Genomic DNA, 22,556 nt, shown 5'->3' with positions numbered 1-22,556 from the left:
CTCTTTAAGTGTACCCCTACTCATTTTTAAAATCTCTTACTCTCTTGCTAATCCTGCCTGAATGTCTTCGCACTTGTCTCTCTGCCTTAAACATTCTTTCTCCATTTTCACAAAGCTGGCTTCTCATCATTCAGATCTTAGCTCCAATGTCATCTTTTTGGTGATACTCCCTTCAATCCATTCTATCCAGAACTGCGCCCCAGCCTCACAATCTCATTACCCTGTCTTACTATCTTATTAGCACTACACTACTTGATAACTTATTTCTATTCCTCCCTTTCTTTGTATTTCTTCTTCAGTAGAATCTAAGCTCCGTAAGTGCAGGGACCTTATCTGTCTTATTTACCCCTATCTAGACACTGGGGATACGACCAGTAAAATCACTCTTTATTGTACTCGTCTGGCAAAAATTCAACCGTGGCAAAATGTAATTCTCTAACTCTTTCCCACTTACCCAACAGTATCATGCTAATTGGCCTAATGATGATAAATCTCAAGCGATCCTTATTGCTGCTTGCCAATGTTACCGTGTTTCTCTAGTCAATTCACTGTCCACTCCCCTCACAATTATCCTGTACCATTCCCTCCTTAAACCTCTAAAACCCCCTTCTTTCTCTTCAAGCTCATCTGATGACGTTGCTTTTTTATTTCACCTGGAAAATAGCAACAACTGGGAGAGATCTTCCATGTGTTCGCACCACCACATCTGTCTATATCTGGTGCCTTCTGCTTGTTTTGGATGAGCTGTCTATGCCAGTCCTTCTACGTGTATTAGATCCCTCCTCCTTCACTCAGGGACATCACTCTTATTTGATCAGTTTTTCTCTTTTTTTTTGAGACGGAGTTTCGCTCTTGTTACCCAGGCTGGAGTGCAATGGTGCGATCTCGGCTCACTGCAACCTCTGCCTCCGCCTCCTGGGTTCAGGCAATTCTCCTGCCTCAGCGTCCTGAGTAGCTGGGATTACAGGCACGTGCCACCACGCTCAGCTAACGTTTTGCATTTTTAGTAGAGATGGGGCTTCACCATGTTGACCAGGATGGTCTCAATCTCTTGACCTCGTGATCTACCTGCCTCGGCCTCCCAAAGTGCTTGGATTACAGGCTTGAGCCACTGCGCCCGGCCAGATCAGTTTTTCTCTTTACTGGATCATTCCTATCAGTATTCAACATGCTTGACTATCCCCTATCAGTTACTACTTCCAGTTTTCTGCTCCTTTTTTTCCCCTAAAAAACATTTTTTTCTTTCCTTTGGAGACAGGGTCTTACTCTGGACTGCAGTAGTGTGATTACAGCTCTCCGCAGCCTCGGTTTCCCAGGCTCAGGTGATTCTCCTACCTCAGTCTCCCAAGTAGCTGGGACTATAGATGCATGCCACCATGCTTGGCTAAATTGTTGTATTTTTACAAAAATTTAGAGATGGGATTTTGCCATGTTACTCGGGCTGGGTCTCAAACTCCTGGGCTCAAGTGATCCACCTGCCTCAGCCTCCCAAAGTGCTGGGAGTACAAGCATGAGCCATCACACCAAGCCAGCAAAACCCTTAAAAGAGGTATGAGACATCCTGTCTTTCTTTCCTCCCATTCTATTTTTCAATCTACTACAATCAGGCTTTTGACTCCACCAATACATAGAAATTGTTCTTGTCAACATCATCAGTGACCATCATACGAGCTACTCTAGTGGTTATTTCTCTACTCCACCTCTCAGCTGCATTTGACACAGACAACCACTCTTGTTGAAATTGCTCTTCATTTGGCCTCAGGAATACCGTGCTCTTAGCTCTCATTCTGTGCCACTGGCTATTCTTCTTAGTCCTTTCTGCTGCTTCCACCTCTTCTCAACATCTAAATATTAGCTGTCCAAGTTTTAGTCTTTTACAGCTGCAGTCGTCCCCTAGGGGGTCCCATCCAGACCCAAAGTTTCAGTCTCACCCTAAAATTATGACTTCCATATTTATACGTTCAGTTCTGACCTCTTCTCTGAATGCCAGAGTTGTTTATCCAACCATCTATTCACAATTTCTACTTGGATGTTGAATAACCATTTCATACTACCTCATCCAAAAATGAATTCTTTTTTTTTTTTTTCTTAAAAAAGAACGCTGTATGTTTCCCAAATCTTCTCATTCTCAATCTTCCTCTCTCCATAAGCCATCTTCATTCCACCGGTTGCTCGGCCCACATCACTGAAACCATCTTTTGCTTTTCCATTTCTTCCAGACGCTCAATCAGTGAATCCTATCAGCTCTATCCTTTCAATATATCTAGTTTCAGATCACTACTCGCCACTCCACTATCACTATGCTGGCCCCAAAACTATCAACTCTTGCCCAGACTACTGCGATAGTTTCCAAACTGGCCTCCTCGTTTCCATCCTGCTCATCTATAGATCTTTTCACACAGTAACCAGAGCGAAACTTCTATGAGTCACCTCACTGGCAGACCTGGAGTCTCTCAGCCACCTCTCTTAGCTGTATTTTAGGTATACCTAAATAGTATACCAACAGTCTACTTAGCTTATAGCTAGGACTCTATCATCTGGTATTCTGCTACAACAAATGTACTTTAAGTGAAAATAATAAACAGGCTTGTATTTAAGCGGCAAGTGGTTGATATGGCTGTTTTAGTCGATAAGTCTACTGGTAGAATCTAGAGGGGAGGAAATAAATCAAACATGAAGACTAAGATGCAAAAACCACTCATGAGCAGCCACATAGGACAGAGGTCCCTCTGAAGAAGCCACCAAAGGATGTAAATCTGTCTTCAGATTTGCTTTAACACCTAAGCAGGAAAGCTGCTGTACAAAATTACTATCGCCCCATTATGTGACTCTGTTTTACTGTTAGCACGAATCCTGATTTTTAGTTGTTTATTGCTTGTCTCCTTCTTTTAAAATATAAGCTACATGACATTAGTGACCTCTATCATAACCACGTACTTTGTGCCAAGCACTCTTTATGAATACCATGGTCTTTATGGATACCATAAAGAGTGCTTGGCACTGATACCATAAAGAGTGCTTGGCACATAGTATGTGGTTATGATAGGTATCAGTACCATAAAGAGTGCTTGGCACAAAGAACGTGGTTCTGTCAGTATTTACAGATGACTCAAGACACAAAAATAGCTTTATAAAACAGTGCTTTGCTTGAGTTTTTATGAATAAACCAATCTGAAGTCATCCCTTTTGTGGCTCAGAACGAATTTTTCCCTTTTACCTTAGGGGAAGATGAGAATAAGGGAGAATGCAAATTTAACATGAGTTTATCGAAGAAGGAAGCACCAAGATTATTAACCTAAATGAGAATACTATTCTAATGACATTAGCCCGAGAATAATATAGTTCCTGTTCCAGTATTGTCAATTACCATTCCAAGTCACAGTATCTTCATTTATAATGTGGGGACAATTATAATACCTAATTATTGGTTATTATGAGAGTTAAATAAGAAAATATACTTAAAGCTCTTAGGATACCACCTAGAACTTCATAAACAAATGCACCTATTTTGTTATTATCATCTTTATATTAATGGTGCATTACATCATAAATCCACTCAAACCTGATGCTGAGTCACAGTGACCCCTAACTGAACACACTGCATCAATCTGCTCCCCGTAATGCACTCGAGATACCCACTGCAGCAATGACGTCTTTGGTGATTTTAATTTACTACTATTCACAGGTTCCCAATTTTGGCCTACAGGTCACAGGGAATAAGAAAGGGATTTCGGCCGGGCGCGGTGGCTCACGCCTGTAATCCCAGCACTTTGGGAGGCCGAGGCGGGTGGATCGCGAAGTCAAGAAGTCGAGACCATCCTGGCCAACATGGTGAAACCCCGTGTCTACTAAAAATACAAAAAATTAGCTGGGCGTTTGGCACGCGCCTGTGGTCCCAGCTACTCGCGAGGCTGAGGCGGAAGAATCGCTAGAACCCGGGAGGCGGAGGTTGCAGTGAGCCGAGACTGCGCCACTGTGCTCCAGCCTGGCGACACAGCAAGACTCCGTTTCAAAAAAAAAAAAAGGAAAGAAAAAGAAGAAAGGGATTTCACGGTCTAAACCAGTTTACCACTATGTAAGCCCAACAAGCACGGTTTGACCTGTCGTGAATCACTGGAGCGCACCGACAAAGTCTTACCCACTTCTGCAAGCCTCATGGTCCAGCGGAGTATCTGACAAGTGACAGTCGATGTTGAGTAGATAATAAATGCATGATGAGCACATGCCACCTCCGTGACGGTCAGTTCAGGCAATTGGATGCCTAGCGCTTCAGAAGCACACCTGGTGAGAACCGGGTGGCCCTTCCACGCACCGCGCTGCAAGAACTGCCAGGGCCGGAGGCTAACTGCACCATCTCCGCTGCAGACGTCGACGAAGGACGCGCCCTCTGGCGGCGCCTCGCTCGCAGGCGGGCCCCAGCGCGCCGCCGCCCGCCCCGCGCGCCCCCGCCCGCCCCGCGCGCCCCCGCCCGCCCCAGCGCGCCCCCGCCCGCCCCGCGCGCCCCCGCCCGCCCCAGCCCGTCGCGAGAGCCTGAAGCAAAGGCGCGCAGGCCCGCGCAGGGCGGGGCCTCTCCCGGCCTGATGGAGGGCGCTGCTGGTAGTGGGGGTCGAGCGCCCGGTTTCTTACTTCGGTTTCAGACTGAGGGCCGAGCCGAGGCACCGCGGGCGCGGGTGCAGGAGCAGGATTTACAGCAGTGGGGGCTGACAGGTGAGCAGGCTCCGGGCGGGCTTCGCCCAGGCGGGCCAACCCGTTGGGTCTGCCTCTCGCGGGCCGGGGGCGCAGCAGGGGGCCGCCCGGTGATTTGTTTACCAGCCGGCGACAGGGCCTTCCTGCGTTCCTGCCGTGGGCGGGGAGAAACCGCTCCCCGGCTGGGTGGCCGCGGACCCTGCTGGCGCGGTGGGCGGGCCGGCGGACGCGGGACGAATGAGGTCCGGTCCCAGGCCTGTGGAAGGGGAAACGTGGTAAGGGCAGCGCCCCCTGCAGGCCTCCGAGGAACAGTCGGAAGGCCGGGCGCACCGGGGATGTAAGTTTAGAGTTGCTGTTACCGTGAGGTTGGGTCCTCGCCTGTGGGGCTTGTTGGTTGCTTTTGTAAAGCGCTCAACGCATCTCCCAGTCTCTTCTTCTCTGTTTACTGTGCGCGCGCAATTACTGGAAAATTCGCCACTGATGAATTCTTCCCCAATCGAGTTATGTGCGATAGTGAGCGGACTGGCTAAGTTTGTCCGCTCACTACCGCACGTAACTCGATTTATTGACACTGGCCCTTTCGGAGAGTCTGCAAAGCGCGAACCTTGCACGCCCCCCAGCCCCGCCGAGGCGCGGCTGACGCGTGCTTCCTGCAGCCCCGAGACCCCGCTCTACTCCCGGATCTGCGCTGACTTGCCACTGAACCCCCAGCCCCCCCACCCAGCCTCGTTTTCCTTATTTGCAAAGTGGGGAACGTAGTGCGGGTCTTGACTGTATTAACAGAATCGTGCATCAGTAATAATAATACAGTCGTTTATTCGTGATTTACTGAAGGCTCCTGGGAGCGTATTCTTAGGTATTGGCTGCAGAGATGAGTAAAACAAATATGGAACCTTCCTACCTAGAGTTTTGGACTAGTGAGTGAGAGTTCATTTAAAAGTATAAATTATAATTTGTTTAAGTGCTCAACACCACGAAAGAGTGAGGTTTGTCATTCTAGTAATGAAGCAAAAGATGCAGTTCTGTGTTTAACTTAGAAGAGAGAAGGATGAAGTTGAGTCGAGAGAATGCAGACGTGAAAGAGAAAGCCTCTCTCCTTGATTCCCGGAGTCTAAGAATGTGTCCGTGGCTGTAAGGAGTATGTATCCAATTTAAGTATGAGCTTTAGACTGGTCTTTTTATGTTTGACTTTATCTTTTTTTTTTTTTTTTTTTTTTGAGACGGAGTTTCACTCTTGTTACCCAGGCTGGAGTGCAATGGCGCGATCTCGGCTCACCGCAACCTCCGCCTCCTGGGTTCAGGCAATTCTCCTGCCTCAGCCTCCTGAGTAGCTGGGATTACAGGCATGCGCCACCATGCCCAGCTAATTTTTTGTATTTTTAGTAGAGACGGGGTTTCACCATGTTGACCAGGATGGTCTCGATTTCTTGACCTCGTGATCCACCCGCCTCGGCCTCTCACAGTGCTGGGATTACAGGCTTGAGCCACCGCGCCCGGCCCTGTTTGACTTTATCTTGACTAAAGTTTATGTTTGTGTGTTTGCCTATTTCTTTGCAAGTGTTAGGAATGGTTTTTTAAGAACTTGTGTGAGAGAAGGCTCAGAAAAGTGTGCCATTTGATACTTAGCTGTAGGTAATAGCCAGGAGAAAGGTACATATATGGGCGGGTGTTTTAGTGAAAATGAGACAAGAGGTTACAAGTTTGAGTGGATGGAGCGGAGGTGGTAAATGCAGAATTAAGTAGGCAAATGTGGCAACTGGGATAAATTGGTAGTGGAGAGAAAGAAAAATAGAAAAGCGTAGCCAAAGGAATAGCTACTGAATATTGTAACTTGTAAATCCTATATCTGTTTACCAGAATAAATTAATATTATGAGAAACTATTCTTCATGAGTTGGTTACAAAAATTCTTACTGCTTTTTTTTTCTTTTGGTTACAGAAATAGTACATATTCTCTGTAAAACATTTAGGGAAATAGCCTATGCATAAAGAAAATAAATTTTAATCTCAAGAATCTCTTTACTGTTATCATGTTCTCAATATCCTTATAACCAAATATTTATTATAGCTATGGACTTTTAATTCCTGAAAGGTAGCCTTTCTAGAATAAAAAGTATGCAAAATTTTTGCTTATTTCTCCAAATTTGTGTCTTACAAAAGTTTTACATTTTGGCTAAAATTTATCAATTTATCATTTTTTTCTCTTGTGGATAGTTTTTTTGTTTGATGTCAAATATAAGAACTCATTGCCTACTCCCAGATCCTAAAGAGTTTTTTTCTAAGTTTTACAGTTTTATATTTAAGTCCGTGATCTACTTTTTTTGTCCGACAAATTTTGATGTTGTATTTTCATTTTTTTATTTAGTTCAGTGTATTTATTTCCCTGGAGACTTCCTCTTTTGATGGACTGTTTAGAAATGTGTTGTCTAGGTTCCAAGTGTTGAGAAATTTACAGTATCTCTAATGTTTCTGTCCATGAATTCTAATTTCATTCCATTGTGTTCAGAGAACATACTCTGTACAATTTCACTTCTTTTAAATGTGTTGAGGTTTTCTGGCCGTGCTGTAATTTGGATATGGATTATTTGTCCTCACCAAATCTCATGTTGAAATTTGATCCCAAGTGTTGGAGGTGGGGCCAAAGAAAGGTGTTTGGGCCTTGGGGGCACATCCCTTCTGAATAGATTAATACTCTCCCTAGCAGGGAGCAGAGAGAGTGAGTCACTTCTTATGTATCAGTTTCTAGAGAGCTGATTGTTAAAAAGAGCCTGATATCCCCTATCTCTTTCTCCTTCTCTCACCACGTGATCTCTATACGAGCCAGCCCCACTTCTCCTGCCATTAGTGGAAGCAGTCTGAAGCCCTCACCTGAAGCAGATGTTGGTGCCATGCTTCTTATACAGTCTGTAGAACCATGAGCCAAATGAACCTCTTTTCTTTATAAATTATCCAGCCTCAGGTGTTCCAAAGCAACACTGAATGGACTAAGACAGGCCCTGAATGTGTTGTATGGTCCATGGCCCTTGAAAAGAACGTGTATTCTTCTATCATTGGGTATCAGCAGAGCTGCATTCCTTTCTGGAGACTCTAGGAGAGAATATATTTCCCAGCATCCAGAGGCTGCCCACATTCCTTGATTCCTGGCTGCTTTCCTCCAACTTCAAAGCCAGGACATTTCATCTCTTTGATCCTTTTCTAGTCAGCTTTGTGTCTAACCACAGCTGTTAAAGGTTCTCCGAATGATGCATGATTAGATTGCATGTCCATTGCATTATCCAGGCCGACCTGGATAATTCAGAATACTCTTCCCATTTCTAGATCCTTAACCTTATTTATATCTTCAGAATGCCTTTTGCCATGTAAGGTAACTTACTGATTCCAGGAGCGGGGTGTGGACATCTTTGTGAGGGCCACTGTTTTATCTACCACTTCATCCTTTTACTTTTCAATCGTTTAACTAATTATTTTTGGGTTGAATTTCTTGTAGACAATTTATAATTAGGTTATGTTTTAAAATCCACTCGAAGTCTTTGTCTTTTAATTGATATATGATTTATATTTCATGTAATATGCTTGAGCTTAAGTCTGCCATCTTATTTTTATTATTTTAGTTTATCTGTTTTTCTTGCCTTCTTGTGAATTATTTGAACATTTTTTAGAATTTTATTTTTGTTTATTTACAGTGTTTTTTAGTTTATCTCTTTGTATAGCTTTTTAATGGTTGTGACAGGTATTGTATATTAATGTACATGTGTGTATAAAATCACAGCCTACTGATATTGTCATTTTACCTAGTTGAGTAAAGTATGGAAACCTTACTTCCCTTTATATCTCTTTACCTTCTATTTATAATTGTCTTAAGTATTTCCTTTATTTGCCTTTAGAACCACATCAGACACTGTTACAATCTTTACTTCAGCTGTCAAACATAATTTTAAAACTCAAGAATGTTACATTCTCACATTATTCCTGATGTTCCAAGATTCCATCTTTTATCATTTCCCTTTTTCCAAGGAATTCCTTCAGCCGTTCTTTGAGGGTAGGCTTGTTGGTGATAAATACTCTGTTTTCCTTCATCTGGGAATTTCCTCTTGGTTCCTGAATACTAGTTTTCTTGATTACAGGAGTCGGGGTTGACAGTTCTTTTCTTTCAATACTTGAAAAAAAAAAAAAAACGTTGTGCCATTTCTTTCTGGCCTTTAAGATTTCTGACAAGAAATCTGCTTGCATTTGAATAGTTTTTTCCCTCTTTAAGTAAGGTGTTTGTTTCTTTTCTGGCTGCATTTAAGATATTTTATTTGTCTTTTGTTTTCAGCATTTAAATAATTACATATCTTAGTATGTATTTCTTTGTTTTGTTTTTTTTTTGAGATGGAGTTACCAAGTGTTGCCAGGCTAGAGTGCAGTGGCTTGATCTCGGCTCACTGCAACCTCCACCTCCAAGTTCAAGCGATTCTCCTCCCTCAGTCTCCCGAGTAGCTGGGACTACAGGCACATGCCACCAAACCCAGCTAATTTTTGTATTTTTGGTAATGATGGGGTTTCTCCATGTTGGCCAGAATGATCTCAATCTCAACCTCGTGATCTACCCATCTCGGTCTCCCAAAGTGCTAGGATTGCAGGTGTGAGCCACTGCGCCTGGCAGGATTTTTTTATGTTTGAGGTTTACTCAGTTTCTTGGAACTGTAGGTCTTTAGCCAATTTTGGGAATTTTTCAGCTGTTATTTCTTTAAGTACTTTTTCAGCCCTTTCCTCCGTCTCTCTCTTTTTTTTTTTTTATTGGACACCATTGAACAAATGTTAGATCTTTTGTGGTAGTCCTGGAGTTCCCTGAGGTTCATTTGTTTTCAGTCTGTTTTCTCTCTCTTCTGATGGTAATCTCTATAATTTCTATTCTTTTCTGACTGTAATCTCTCTAATTTCTATTCTTTTCTGATTGTAATTTCTCTATAACTTCTATTCTGTCTTACAGATTCTTTCTTCACTTCCTTCCATTCTGCTGTTGATCTCATAAATAGCCTCAGTAGCCTTTTATTTTGGTTATCGTATTTTTCAGTTTTAAAATTTCCAATTGGTCTTTCTTTGTATCTTTTATGTCATTGCTGAGATTTCTGTTTCTTATCTTAGGTTTTTGGTTTTTCAATTGTTCGTGTGTTTATAACTACTTGTTGAAGCATTTTTATCATTACTGCTTTGAAGTCTTTGTCAGATAGTCTGTGTCATCTGGGTGTTGGCACCTATTGATTATCTTTTTTCGTTCAGTTTGCAACTTCCCAGTTCTTGATATAATGAATGATTTTTTATAATAATTGGAGCCAGGCATTTTTGTATCATGTTTAAACCTCCTGTTTGACTGTCTTTGTCTGTCACTGCTCTGGCAGGGGAAGAGGGTCTGCTGCCTTGATATTGCTAGGTGGGGATAGAAGTCCAGGCCCCCCTTTCAGCCTCTGTCTATATCTGGGGATGGGAAAGGGCCTCTCCTTCCTGCTGGGTGAGGGTGGGAGTTGTGGCTCCCTCCTGAGTCTCTACTGATCCCGCAGGAGAAGCCAAGGGGTTGGTCCTCATTACTGGTTGGTAGTTGGTAGGGATACAAATCCCAGCTCCCTACTTGGCCTTCTCTTACACCGCCTTGGTTGGGGTGCTGGGGCACTCGTTATAGCTGTAGGGGGAAGCCTACAGCTTCCCCTTGTGCTTCCCCAAGTGCTTCCCACTTGGCCTTTGCTGGTGGGACCACAGGTTTATTCCTGTGGTGTTTAGCTAGAATATAGCAGTTATTATCTAAAAGTTTCCTGACTTGCTAGGCTGCCATTTTCTAGCGGGAGCAGGCTTGTGAGGGGAGGGTGGTTAATATGGTTTGGCTATGTCCCCAACCAAATCTCACCTTGAATTGTAATCATCTCCATGTGTCAAGGACGGGCCAGGTGGAGATAATTGAATTATGGGGCAGTTCTCCCATATTATTCTCATGGTAGTGAATAAATCTCACAAGATCTGATGGTTTTATAAGTGGGAGTTCTCTGCACAAGCTCACTTGCCATGTAAGATGGGACTTTGCTCCTCATTTGCCTTCCACCATGATTGTCAGGCCTCCCCATCCATGTGGAACAATGAGTCAAGTAAACCTCTTTTCTTTATAAATTACCCAATCTCAGGTATGTACTTATTATCAGCATGTCTTTATTAACAGACTGATACAGGGGGTGTTCTGATTTGTTTTCGTTTTGGTCTACACCTGTTGGTGTTTCCCATTTGCGGATTTCTTGACCTCTCAGACTGGGCTATATAAGGCAAAAATAAATTCCGGGAAACTCACTACCCTGTCCTTCCTCAGGTCCCAAGGTCCCTAGCCAATCTGCTTCTTCACTACACCTTTCAGAGTCTTATGCTTGCTTTATCTATCATGTCTAGGGTTTTTATTTCTGCTTAGCAGTAGGAATAGAGGAAAGTATGTATACTCCCATCAGAAATAGAAATCTCTGAGTTTTCTAATTTATAAAATGGGGATAACATCTACTCTGTAGAATTGTTATAAGCATTAAATGAGATACTGTAATTTATTTTTTTTTTTTTTGAGATAGAGTCTCGCTCTGTCACCAAGGCTGGAGCACAGTGGCGCATTCTCAACTCCCTGTAACCTCCGCCTCCCAGGTTCAAGCAATTCTCCCTGCCTCAGCCTCCCAAGTAGCTGGGATTACAGGCACCCACCACCCTGCCCAGCTAATTTTTGTCTTATTAAGTAGAGATGGGTTTCACCAAGTTGGCCAGGCTGGTCTTGAACTTCCAACCTCAGGTGATCGCCTACCTCGACCTCCGAAAGTGCTGAGATTACAGGTGTGAGCCACCGCCCCCAGCCTGAGATACTGTAATTTATGTAAAGTGTTTACTACTACTCTGGTATTTTTAAGTGCCCATGAAAAAATACCTATTTTTAAAAAAATGTTGTACAATTATATATTTTGAAGATTTTTAAAGCTATAAGTTAAACCAGAAAGTTCTATTTTTGCTAATAGTTCTTATATAAAGTATGCTAATGGTCTTTCACCTTTGTAAGATATGGCTATTCTTTGAAACTGGTTTTTTTCTCTCCAAGGGAGAGAGAATCAGTAGAAGCTCCATGTGGATTTCATGTTTTTTGCCATCCCTATACACAAACACCCTTTCCATTCTTAAAAACAGTCCTTCTGTGTTGAAGCATTATTTAGCATAGTCCTGAGTTTTTCCCTTTAGCACTGATGGCAGATTTAAATGGATGCAGTGAAGCAAGCAGACACATGTACAATCTATGTGTTGTTGCTTGTTGTTAATTTGCATCAGTAATGCCTTATTTCCCAGAATGGACACTGGTGTGAGTCTCAGGCAGTACAGAGGCCAGATCCCAAGTTGACTTCCGCATCTATCAAGTGAATCAGCTAACTGACAGGCTCCTTTGGGACTTTGAATATAATGGTGAACACATCTGCTCAAAAAGTAGTTTGGAAGTCAGGAGAGGTTTAGATATCCATACTCCTCAGCAAAGGATATGGCCAGTGAGGTCTGGAGTTACGTGAATTTAGGCTGCGTTCCTCATTCGGACTCTTAGAACATTGCCTATGCATGTGCTAAAATGTCTGCTGTTCAGATTTGCTGTATTTTTTGTTTCTAGGGATTCACCTACGCTCTTATCAACTGGAGGGAGTCAACTGGCTTGCCCAGCGCTTCCATTGTCAGAATGGCTGCATCCTGGGAGACGAGATGGGCCTGGGGAAGACCTGCCAGGTATGTTATTTTGCAGCGAGTACTGCTCACCGCCACTGAAGCCCCTCCTTATAACTCATTCTGCAGCTGAGCACTCTGAAGCTAGAACAAAGTTCAGTTTCACAGGTGTCTCTGCGATCCAGGCTGGCTGGCTCTTGCACTGGGAAAGGGCCTTCCCTGTAGTCTTCTCTGCCTCAGTCATTGCAGTTGCCCTCCTGACTTTATTGAGGGCCAGCAAATGCTACTTGTCCTTTCCTCAGATGTTCACATAGCTCTGCTTTAAGCTCTCTAAAAAGATACCACCTCCAAATTTGTTTTCCTAAAATTTTGTTTAGACTTTTTGCATCTATGTTCATGAAAGACATTGGTTTGTAACTTTCTTGTAATGTCATTATCTGACTTCAGTATTGGAGTAAAGCTGCCCTCATAGAGTGAGTTGAGAAGTATGCCCTTCCCTTCAGTTTTCTAGAAGAATTTATGTAGAATTGCTGTAATTTTTTCCTTAAATTCTTGCTAGAATTTGCTCGTGACTTCACACTTGTTTTGCAGACAGTCTGGTTTATAATAATAAAAGATAAATTTTCTCTAGATTGCATCCTCAGGAAAGCTAGACTGAATGGTTTTAATTCAGTAAGTCGCTTACTAAAGAATGGTTCTGGGCACCATTTGGACTGAGAAGCCATAGATAATTTAAAAAGAAAATTATTTCTGTTATAAAAATTAACTGCCACCCTATAATGAAGCACTCTAACCACAACCATGAATAGCAATGCATGTTTTGCATGACTGAATTTTTGGTTTCTTTTATTTTTGAGACAAGGTCTTGCCCCATCACCCACGCTGGAATGCAGTGGCATGATCTCAGCACACTGCAACCTCTGCCTCCCAGGCTCAAGCAGTCCTTAGTCTCCCAAGTAGGTGGTACTACAGGTGCATGCCACCACGCACAGCTTATTCGTACATTTTTTGTAGAGATAAGGTCTCCCTATATTGTCTAGGCTGGCCTTGAACTTACGGGAACAAGTGATCCTCCTACCTCAGCCTCCCAGAGTGCTGGGATTATAGGTGTGAGCCACTGTACCCATCCCATGGTTGAAATTATAGTGTGTATATAGTTTGTATTTGTTAATCTAACAGTGTCACTGTAATTTTTTACTTTATTATATTCATAGTTATTCTCAATATTGTATGTTATTACATCAAGAGAATTTATCAAAATTAAATGTTCTACAGTTGAGAAATGGTGATTCCTCCCTTTTTTGTGCTATTTGATCTTGATAGGAACATCTTTGTGCATATAGTTTTCTCAGGATTTTGAATTATATCCTTAGGACAGATTTTTCTCAGAAATAGCTCAGCATTTGAAGATGGAGTCTCTTGACGCATTCTTGTTTTAAAATAGGTTATTTTCTCTGTATGTTACAGCGACATTCAAATCATAAATGTGTACTAGAATCTTCTCAAGTACGTCCATTTGCCTTTACCAAAGTTCCGTTTTCTACCCTTCCCTAAGCTTAGGAGGATCATGTATTGTCTGTTTTCCCCATTAGATTGTGTCCTCCAGGAGAGCTGGGTGTTTTGTTTGTTTTGTTCACTGTTGAGTAACTGGAGTGTAGAACAGTGCCTAGCAAATAGAAGACACCCTGTAAATACATATGGAAGAAAGGAAAACAGTAGGGGAAGGTGGGAGGAAGTGAGGGAGGCAGAAAAGCATCCTCCCTCAGGAAAGCCTGGTAGGGAGCAGAGGGCTGCCATGTGATTGGCTGTTTTGCAGTCATATCATGGCACTTCTTGCTTAATATTTTCAGAGTATTGCTGATGTTGGCCATCAGTTGGATTTTCATTGATTTCTGTTGTCTTTCCTGACTTTTTCTTTACAGTAAAGGTTCAATTACCTAAACATTGAGCCTCATTGCTTGTTAAATACTGAAGTAATTGAGTTCCATAAATATCTGTGGCAAGTATATTAAGGCTTACATGATTTCACTCCACGAATGGATTACTCTCCTAATGTGCGGAAGATTGTACGATATTTCTTTGTAAAACAAGTTTTATACAAGAGTGTGTGTTCCCTAAAGGGTTGTGGGAACTTCGTGGTTGTTTCTCATGGGAAAATGCGATCAAAACTGCCTTCTTTTTCTGTGTTCCAGACGATTGCTCTCTTCATTTACTTAGCAGGAAGATTAAATGATGAAGGACCATTTCTGATTCTTTGTCCCCTGTCTGTTTTGAGCAACTGGAAAGAAGAAATGGAGAGGTACAGAGTCGATGTAGCTGCAATTTTATTGTATATCTTGATTAAGTTTTTTTTCTGGATGATGTGTGAAATGTGATAAAAGAACCTGTTGTTATAATCAGCAAGTTTATTCCAGAAAACTGTGAACTGTGGCTGGGCACAGTGGCTCACACTTGTAATCCCAGCACTTTGGGAGGCTGAGGCGGGCAGATCACCTGAGGTCAGGAGTTCAAGACCAGCCTGACCAATATGGAGAAACCCCATCTCTACTAAAAATACAGAATTAGCTGGGGCGTGGTGGTGCATGCCTGTATTCTCAGCTACTTAGGAAACTGAGGCAGGAGAATGACTTGAACCCAGGAGGCATAGGTTGCAGTGAGCCAAGATCGTACCATTGCACTCCAGACTAGGCAACAAAAGTGAAACTCCATCTCAAAAAAAGAAAGAAAGAAAGGAAAGAAAACTGTGAACTGATGCAGTGTAGGTAGACACTGAGGATGTAATGGGAAGGGCCCAGTGAATATTATTACTGTTTGGCAATTTGAAGGTCAGTAATCATTTATCGTATTGATGAACTATAGTAGAAGCCGTTGCTTTTTGTAGTGGCATAGGAAGTAACTAATGTGGAAGAGATCAATTTATTTTTAGAGTCAGCACAAGACCTTTTTAGATCTGATCCTTCTACCTATTCACATAGGAACTTGCTCTGAGGTTCAACCATTACTTTAGATAAGATTCAGAGCCCTTAGACTCTGGTTATAGGACCTCACGAGGTCTGCATGTGAATGTAATCCTCCCATGAAATGTACTTTTCCAGGTATGTATATCCTGTAACATGAATCTACTGTTTATGTTCATCTACTTCTTTTCTTGGATTCAGATTTGCTCCAGGTCTTTCCTGTGTAACATACGCAGGTGACAAGGAGGAAAGAGCCCACCTTCAGCAAGACCTGAAACAGGACTCATGTTTTCATGTGCTACTGACTACCTATGAGGTATCCATTCGTTTCTCTATAGCAACAACTTCTAACCTGTGACCTTAGAAGTTGTAGAGTCTGATGAAATTATATTTAAGTTTTGTTGAGAACACACACACTTTTCTGGGCAGGGAGTCTACCTTCATCAGATTCTTAAAAGAGGGCTGTGACCTCAAGAAGTGAAGTAACATTGTGCTTCAAATTAATTGGATCTTTTCCTTTCCTGGTGGGTTAAGGGTGAAGGCTTCTCAAGAAGGAGGCACTTGAGCTGCCTCTTGGTTAATGAACAGGAGGCAGGCCGGCAGGCAGGGGAAAGGGTTTTGTGGACTGAGAAGTCAGGTCTGTTACTGGAGGATAGGAACGGAAGACAGTTCTGGCTTAAGTGCTTGTTCTTTAGTTTAAGACAGTGTGCTGCTGACCTTCCACTTAATCAGGCTTTTCTTCTCTTTGTTTTTAAGATGGTACTACTTAGAAATTATTCTCAGAACTTTTTTTCCTTAGTGAACAAATGACACTTAGATAAATCCTGTAGTTTAAGAGAGTTCACAGAAAACTAGTTTATCAATATCAGAGTTTATCAATGCCAGCCTTTGTGTTTTATATTGTGTCTTCCTAATTTTTCAGATTTGCTTGAAAGATGCCTCATTTCTAAAATCGTGAGTACTGTTTGAGAACTTGCATTGAATGTATCGTGCATGTCATGTCTTTCCTGCACATTTTAGTGCTTTGCCTCTCCTGGCATGTCTGGTATGTCTTCCATGAGTTCCGTTTATGGATAGGCGGCATGGTGGGGGTCCTGTGTTACAGCCCTCTGCTCATTAGATTTGTGTCCTTGGGTTAGTTATTTAATCTCCATCAACTTCAGCTGCTTCATCTGTAAAATGGGGATAATTATTTCTTAACCTCAAGTAGCTGTTAGAAAATTAAATGAGATTAAACATACTTTGTATGGTTAATGGATATTAGGCTTTTTACATGCGACTTGCATAGACCCCTTTCAGTACTAACATTTGGAGATTTTACTGTAATATAGGAGGAGAATCACTTGAGCTGTTTGCTGGAAATAACCTAAAGTAGTAATAAGTGCTATGGAATTAACTTTTTAGAAAGAGTGTTTTAAATATACTTCTAATTAGTTAACTTTTAGAGCTCATATTGGCCCATGGAATCGGAAACTCAGATTTAACTCTTAAAACCACCTGGCAATGGGAATGACATGATCACGTCACAGTAACAGTGATAATGCAAATTAAACAAGGGCTAGAGTTTAGGTAAGAAAGACAGATATGTTGGCAGGGTTTCGTTCTCCATAACCTCTGTAGTTATTACATGGTGAGGTGGATATTCTGCATCTTTTCTTTTTTTTCTAAGATGGAGTCTCGCTCTGTCACCCAGGCTTGGAGTGCAGTGGAATGATCTCAGCTCACTGCAACCTCTGCCTCCCAGGTTCAAGTGATTCCCTGCCTTAGCCTCCCAAGTAGCTGGGATTACAGGTGCCTGCTACCATGACCACGTTAATTTTTTGTATTTTTAGTAGAGACAGGGTTTTACTATGCTGGCCAGCCTGGTCTTGAACTCCTGACCTCAGGTGATCTGCCTGCCTCAGCCTCCCAAGGTGCTGGGATTATAGGCATGAGCCACTGCGCCCAGCTTGCATCTTTAATATTCAAAAATTCTTGTTTTCCCAAAGTATTAATATTTTAGATGTTATTTCTCATCCAGATTCCCATTAGTTGGATTTCTATTTTCTTGTTATTCTGAATACTAGAGGCTAGGTCATAGATTTCATGACTTCTATCTTAGTATTTCATTTAAGTGAGAATATTATCATTACCTTTCTTAAGATATACATTCCCTCCCTTTTTATTAATATTCACCTTAATATTTGTTGAAAGTCACTTACAGGAAAGACACTGTTTGAGAGTTACTGGCAATATCAGGAAAGTAAATCTTGGAGCTACCCTAGGAAAACGGGAACTCCATTGGAGGGCTAAGAAGTGTACAGATCTCCATAATACAGAGGAAGATATGCGAAGTCTCAAAAGACAATAAAATCAGGACATAAATGTTGTTGCGTACTTTACATAAATTATCCCATTTAATCATGAAAACCCTACAAGGCAGCTGTTATCAACCATTTTATGGGTGAGGAAAGTAAGAGATTCAGTAATCCATCCAAGGTAATATTGCTGATGATAAATAGCAAAGCTTGCATTTAAACCCAGCATTTGGTGCTGTGGAGCCCCTTTTTGAGAGAGCTTCTGAAAATACCTAGTTGTACTGGAGTTTTACATTTTTCAGCAGAAATAGAATTTTTCTAGTTGAGATAACCTGTTTTCAATGCATGTTCTGGTAGATTTAAGAACCTAAGTAACAGTAGGACATTTATCATGCTATCTTATATGAATCCCAACAGCATAGACATATTCTTTCAATATATTTGGAAGGTTATATTGCTTATTACTGTACACTCTGAGAATAGCAGGGAAGTGTAATATCATCTTTGCACTAAAGAGATTTATTATGGAGAGTTAAGGCTGTGTATGTTACAAATATGAAAAATTTGAAATGTTTTGGGCAATAGACTTGTAAAACAGTTTGGATCAAGAGGATTAGAGGCCACCTCATCAGACTTTCCATTCAGTGTTGGGATTTCCTCCATCGTTTCCTCTTTAGGGAGCACCCTTTAGAGCATCTTTTGATGAGTGATTTGACCCACTTCCTTTCACGAGCCAAAATCTACCTCTCCGTAGCCTGTTTCATTAGACAAGCATTTATTAGACACCTGAGTGTCTAGTTCTTCACAAGGGAATAGGACCTAATCTGTTTTGAAAGCTAATTCAAACAGAGCCAGGCACCATACTAGAGAAATTTCCAAACCTTATCTCATGACCACTGTGCAACTTTGTCTGGACGCTTGTTTCTTACCATCCTTAAATGCATCCTCTGCTCATGCCACCCAGCCTTTTCCTTCGGCTTCCTTGTCTCTGTTTGGACCCTCAGTCCTCCCTCCACACAGTCCTGTCGGTAGGTGAATGGTAGTATAGTAGGCACCTGTTTTTCCGCCTGTCCTCTGGAGTTTATCTGTAGCCTCAGGAAGAGGGCCTTCTTATAAGGTGAACCTCTGCTGATCTTTCTCTAATTTGGGGGGAATTTTCATTTCCATACCTACTATTTTTCCAATATTCTGTTTTACCTGTATATACATTTAGTTTTTTTAAATATGAAAATAACATAATGGGATTCCAGAATGTTTATGATCAAAATAAACATCTTATGATTTCCACTTTATTATTTTTTACATGGTTTTCACACTTATAAAAGAGGATATATGATATTTATATCTTTTTTATTATTGTATAGGCCTTTTACATTGCAATATAATCATATTTATCATTTAAAATGCCATATAATGTTTTACCACTTATTATTGGACATTTAGGTTCATTTCCATTTTTTGCTGTTTTAAATAATACAACTTGAAACATTTCCACATATTTTTCTGTATTTTGTTTTTTTAAGTAGCTTTCCAGTAGTGTTTGTCAACGTACTTGCTTTTCTGACTGAAACTTCTTGAGAAATTGCTGATGTGACCCACTATGTTACAGAATGTGTTCTGGCAACAGCCACCAATGACATCCATGTCATCAAATTCGGTGGATATGTCTTTCTGGACATCTCTGTAACATTTGACCCTATTTACCACTTCCCCATTTTAAAGTCACACTTCTTAAGTTGCTACACCATCACTGTCTCTTGATTTTTTCTTCTGTGCTTGAACGTTACCTCTGTCTTTATGACCTTCACCAAGTCTGAGCTTTAGTGTCTTTGTTAGTAAAACGACCACAATTGTCTGTTTGCTGTGCTCTTTTGGACTAAATAACACATAAAGCCCTGAGGTCAGTGTCTACCGCAAAGTAGAAGATCATAAATGCTTCCTTTTCCTTTCCGTCTCTGGCTTCTTCCTTTCTGCATAGGTTTTTCCCATTTTGTAAAAAAAAAAAAAAAAAAAACATTGTCTTAGTTTTACTACCTTATTTAGATACTGTGTTAAGCACATGGTAGCCTCTCAGATAGGAAGGTAATTTGGTTGCATTTGTAATAGAATGGGCTTACTGTTAGTCTTTTTAACAACAGTCATGGTTTTATAGTAAGGTTGTGAAATATGTGTTTAAATTACACAAAACTGAAAGCTTGGGTTTTCTCTCACAGATACTCTTGGAGTGTTCTTGTTGTGGACGAAGCTCACAGGTTGAAAAACCAAAGCTCTCTGCTGCATAAGACCTTGTCAGAGGTAAACTCACAGTGTAGCCTTAGTTTTTATATAACCCCTTCTTTTTAAACAGACATTATTTTTTAGAGTAATTTTAGATTCACCACAAAATTGAACAGAAACTACAGCTGTTTCCCATACATGTGTCCCCACACACGCACAGCTTCCCCCATTATCAGCATACCCCACCAGAGCGGCACAGTTGTCGCAGCTGATGAACCTACATTGATACGTCATTATCACCAAAGCCCATAGTTGACATTCGGGTTCTGTCTTGGTGGTATACATTCTGTAGGTTTGGACAAATGTACAAAACCATGATATTTACTGTTATAGTATCACACAGAGTAGTTTCACTGCCCTAAAAATTCTCTGTTCCACATATTCATCCTTTCTTCATAACTCTTTTTAAAAAAAATATTAGTTTAGGCCTATATAGAGTCAATTAAATTGAAACCTTTTTTTGAGTTTGATTTCTGCAGCATTAAATGAACATTTTGTGGAAGACAGAAGTAGTACTTAATATGGCCTAACTTCTTCTTTCTGTCCTTTGTATAGGAGAGAGGTTTACTAAAATCTGGTGAATAAGAACTCTACCCCAAGAAAATGCATTTTATTTTGGAAGTGTTTCAACTCTCTTTTGATCATCTTCAAAGGGACAATTTCTTTTAAAAAATAATCTTATTATAATTATTCTTTGCGCAATAATAGATATATCAGACATGTTGTACCCCTCCCCCAATTTACCTGTTGAAAAAATTTGATAGTTCACATGGGGTCATGAGGAGACCAATTACATGCTATTGAATATTACCTCCAGTCTGTCTTGTCTTTGTCCTGCTTTTGAGCTTAATACACGTGCTTTTATTCCTTTCTCTGGATTTCTCAAATCATTCTGGCATAGTGGATGAGAAATATTGTAGCCTAGATTGGCCCTTTTTTCTGAGGAGCCAGTGTAATGTGAAATACCCTTCTTCTTACTGACTTGGTAAAGGTTTATTCATTGATGAGACCACATATGTTAATTTCTCTGATGATAGTTTAAGTTTGGTCCTTGTCCTATAATAAATCAATTAATAAATTTAGAGGTCATTTGGAGGAAAGTCTTAGATATGAATTCTATATTTACTGGCCTAAAAGTTGCAGTTTTTGGAGTTTTAATGTAGATATGCTCACTGTCTATATATTAGCCCAGTCTCAAAGGTTGCTGTCCCCTGGTGGGGCCCCTCTATCCCTGGTGTCCTTTGCCTTCTTTGTAGGGACTTTTAACAGTATCTCCTTCTGAGAGTTTGTCTTGGTCTGTTTTTCACAGACTGGCTAATTCATATGAGCGGAAATTTATTTCTCACTGTTGTGGAGGCTGGGAAGTCCAAGATCAAGGTGCCAGCATTTGGCAAGAGCCCTATTAACTGACTGCATCCTCACATGACAGAAGGTGGACGGGCAAGAGGGAACAGAAGAGCAAGCTGTCCAAATGCTGCATGACGCTTTTTTTAAAAAAATAAAGACCTCAATCCTATTCATGAGGGAAAAGCTCTCATGAACTAACCACCTCTTAAAGGCCCTACCTCTTAATACTATCACATTGCAACACCTGGATTTTGGAGGCAACACTTTTAAATCCATAGCAGTTGTCATATCCCGGCATTTAACCTTACAAAAGACTGCTTCATAAACTACTGTGCCAGTTTACTGATTTGCAGTGGGAGGAGAGAAGCAGGCACAGTGAAAGAACCTGGATTTGGAGTGGGGAAACTAAGTTCTGTTGCTGATCCCAGAGCCTTTTCTTGTTGCTCATAAGGAAACTAAGGCTCAGAAGAGTTAAGTGAGGAAACGGTCCTGGGTCATCTAAGCATTCCTTTTTAGATAAGGCTTGGGTGGCAGATAACTAGTTAGTCGGAAAGAAAATACATTTATTTATTGGGCTGAGAGGTGGGGAGGGGGATGCTGCCTTTTGTTTTTTACTAATGTTGTTTTCAGTTTATAAAAGTTGGAAGCAAACTAAATGTGAAATAAAGGGAATATAGGGAATGCATAGGTTATGCAATTTATGCCATATTCACACAGTACGTTTACAAAAAGTAAGGCTACCAAGAACAGTTATGTAGAAGAATATAGAAAATGTTTACAAAGTATTTCATAGACACAAAATAGCTTACAAAATACTATTTACAAACAGAGATGGTCTCTGAACCTTTACTCAGTTATAAGTTTTGGTCCCAGAATGGATCCAACTGAATCAAAGTGTTAATTAGTGTCACGGTAATACCTGTAGTGACTAGCAGCCTTGATTATGTATGTGGCCTCACAGCCTTCATTCACCTCAGCTCTTTACTTGGTGGACACATATTGTAAAAATGTTAATTGATTATTGGAAACATTTCTTCTGGTAAGTTCCCACACTTGAAAAATACGCTGGGAGTGGTGGCTAACGCCTGTAATCCCACCTCGGGAGGCCAAGGTGGGCGGATCACGAGGTCAAGAGATCAAGACCATCCTGGCCAACACGGTGAAACGCTGTCTCTACTAAAAAATACAAAAATTAAGGCCGGGCGCGGTGGCTCAAGCCTGTAATCCCAGCACTTTGGGAGGCCGAGGCGGGTGGATCACAAGGTCAAGAGATCGAGACCATCCTGGTCAACATGGTGAAA

At 41.2% G+C, this 22,556-nt stretch overlaps 1 protein-coding gene across 1 annotated transcript in view; it reads left to right on the top strand.

Annotated features, from left to right (window-relative positions):
• Positions 1-4,497: 4,497 nt before the first annotated feature.
• The window catches only part of CHD1L (chromodomain helicase DNA binding protein 1 like), a 59,296-nt gene continuing 41,237 nt past the window's right edge, over positions 4,498-22,556 (top strand). Inside the window, exons 1-6 of the mRNA XM_017515160.2 lie at positions 4,498-4,707; positions 12,328-12,440; positions 14,570-14,676; positions 15,536-15,650; positions 16,257-16,288; positions 19,845-19,926. Coding sequence (XP_017370649.1) covers positions 4,581-4,707; positions 12,328-12,440; positions 14,570-14,676; positions 15,536-15,650; positions 16,257-16,288; positions 19,845-19,926 — 576 coding nt within the window. The 5' untranslated portion in view covers positions 4,498-4,580. The remainder of the gene's footprint in view (positions 4,708-12,327; positions 12,441-14,569; positions 14,677-15,535; positions 15,651-16,256; positions 16,289-19,844; positions 19,927-22,556) is intronic.

This window comes from Cebus imitator, unplaced genomic scaffold (genome assembly GCF_001604975.1).
Source record: "Cebus imitator isolate Cc_AM_T3 unplaced genomic scaffold, Cebus_imitator-1.0 Scaffold543, whole genome shotgun sequence".
NCBI lineage: Eukaryota > Metazoa > Chordata > Mammalia > Primates > Cebidae > Cebus > Cebus imitator.
The sequence above is the reverse complement of the archived record's forward strand: the minus strand, read 5'-3'. Positions and strand labels throughout refer to the sequence as shown.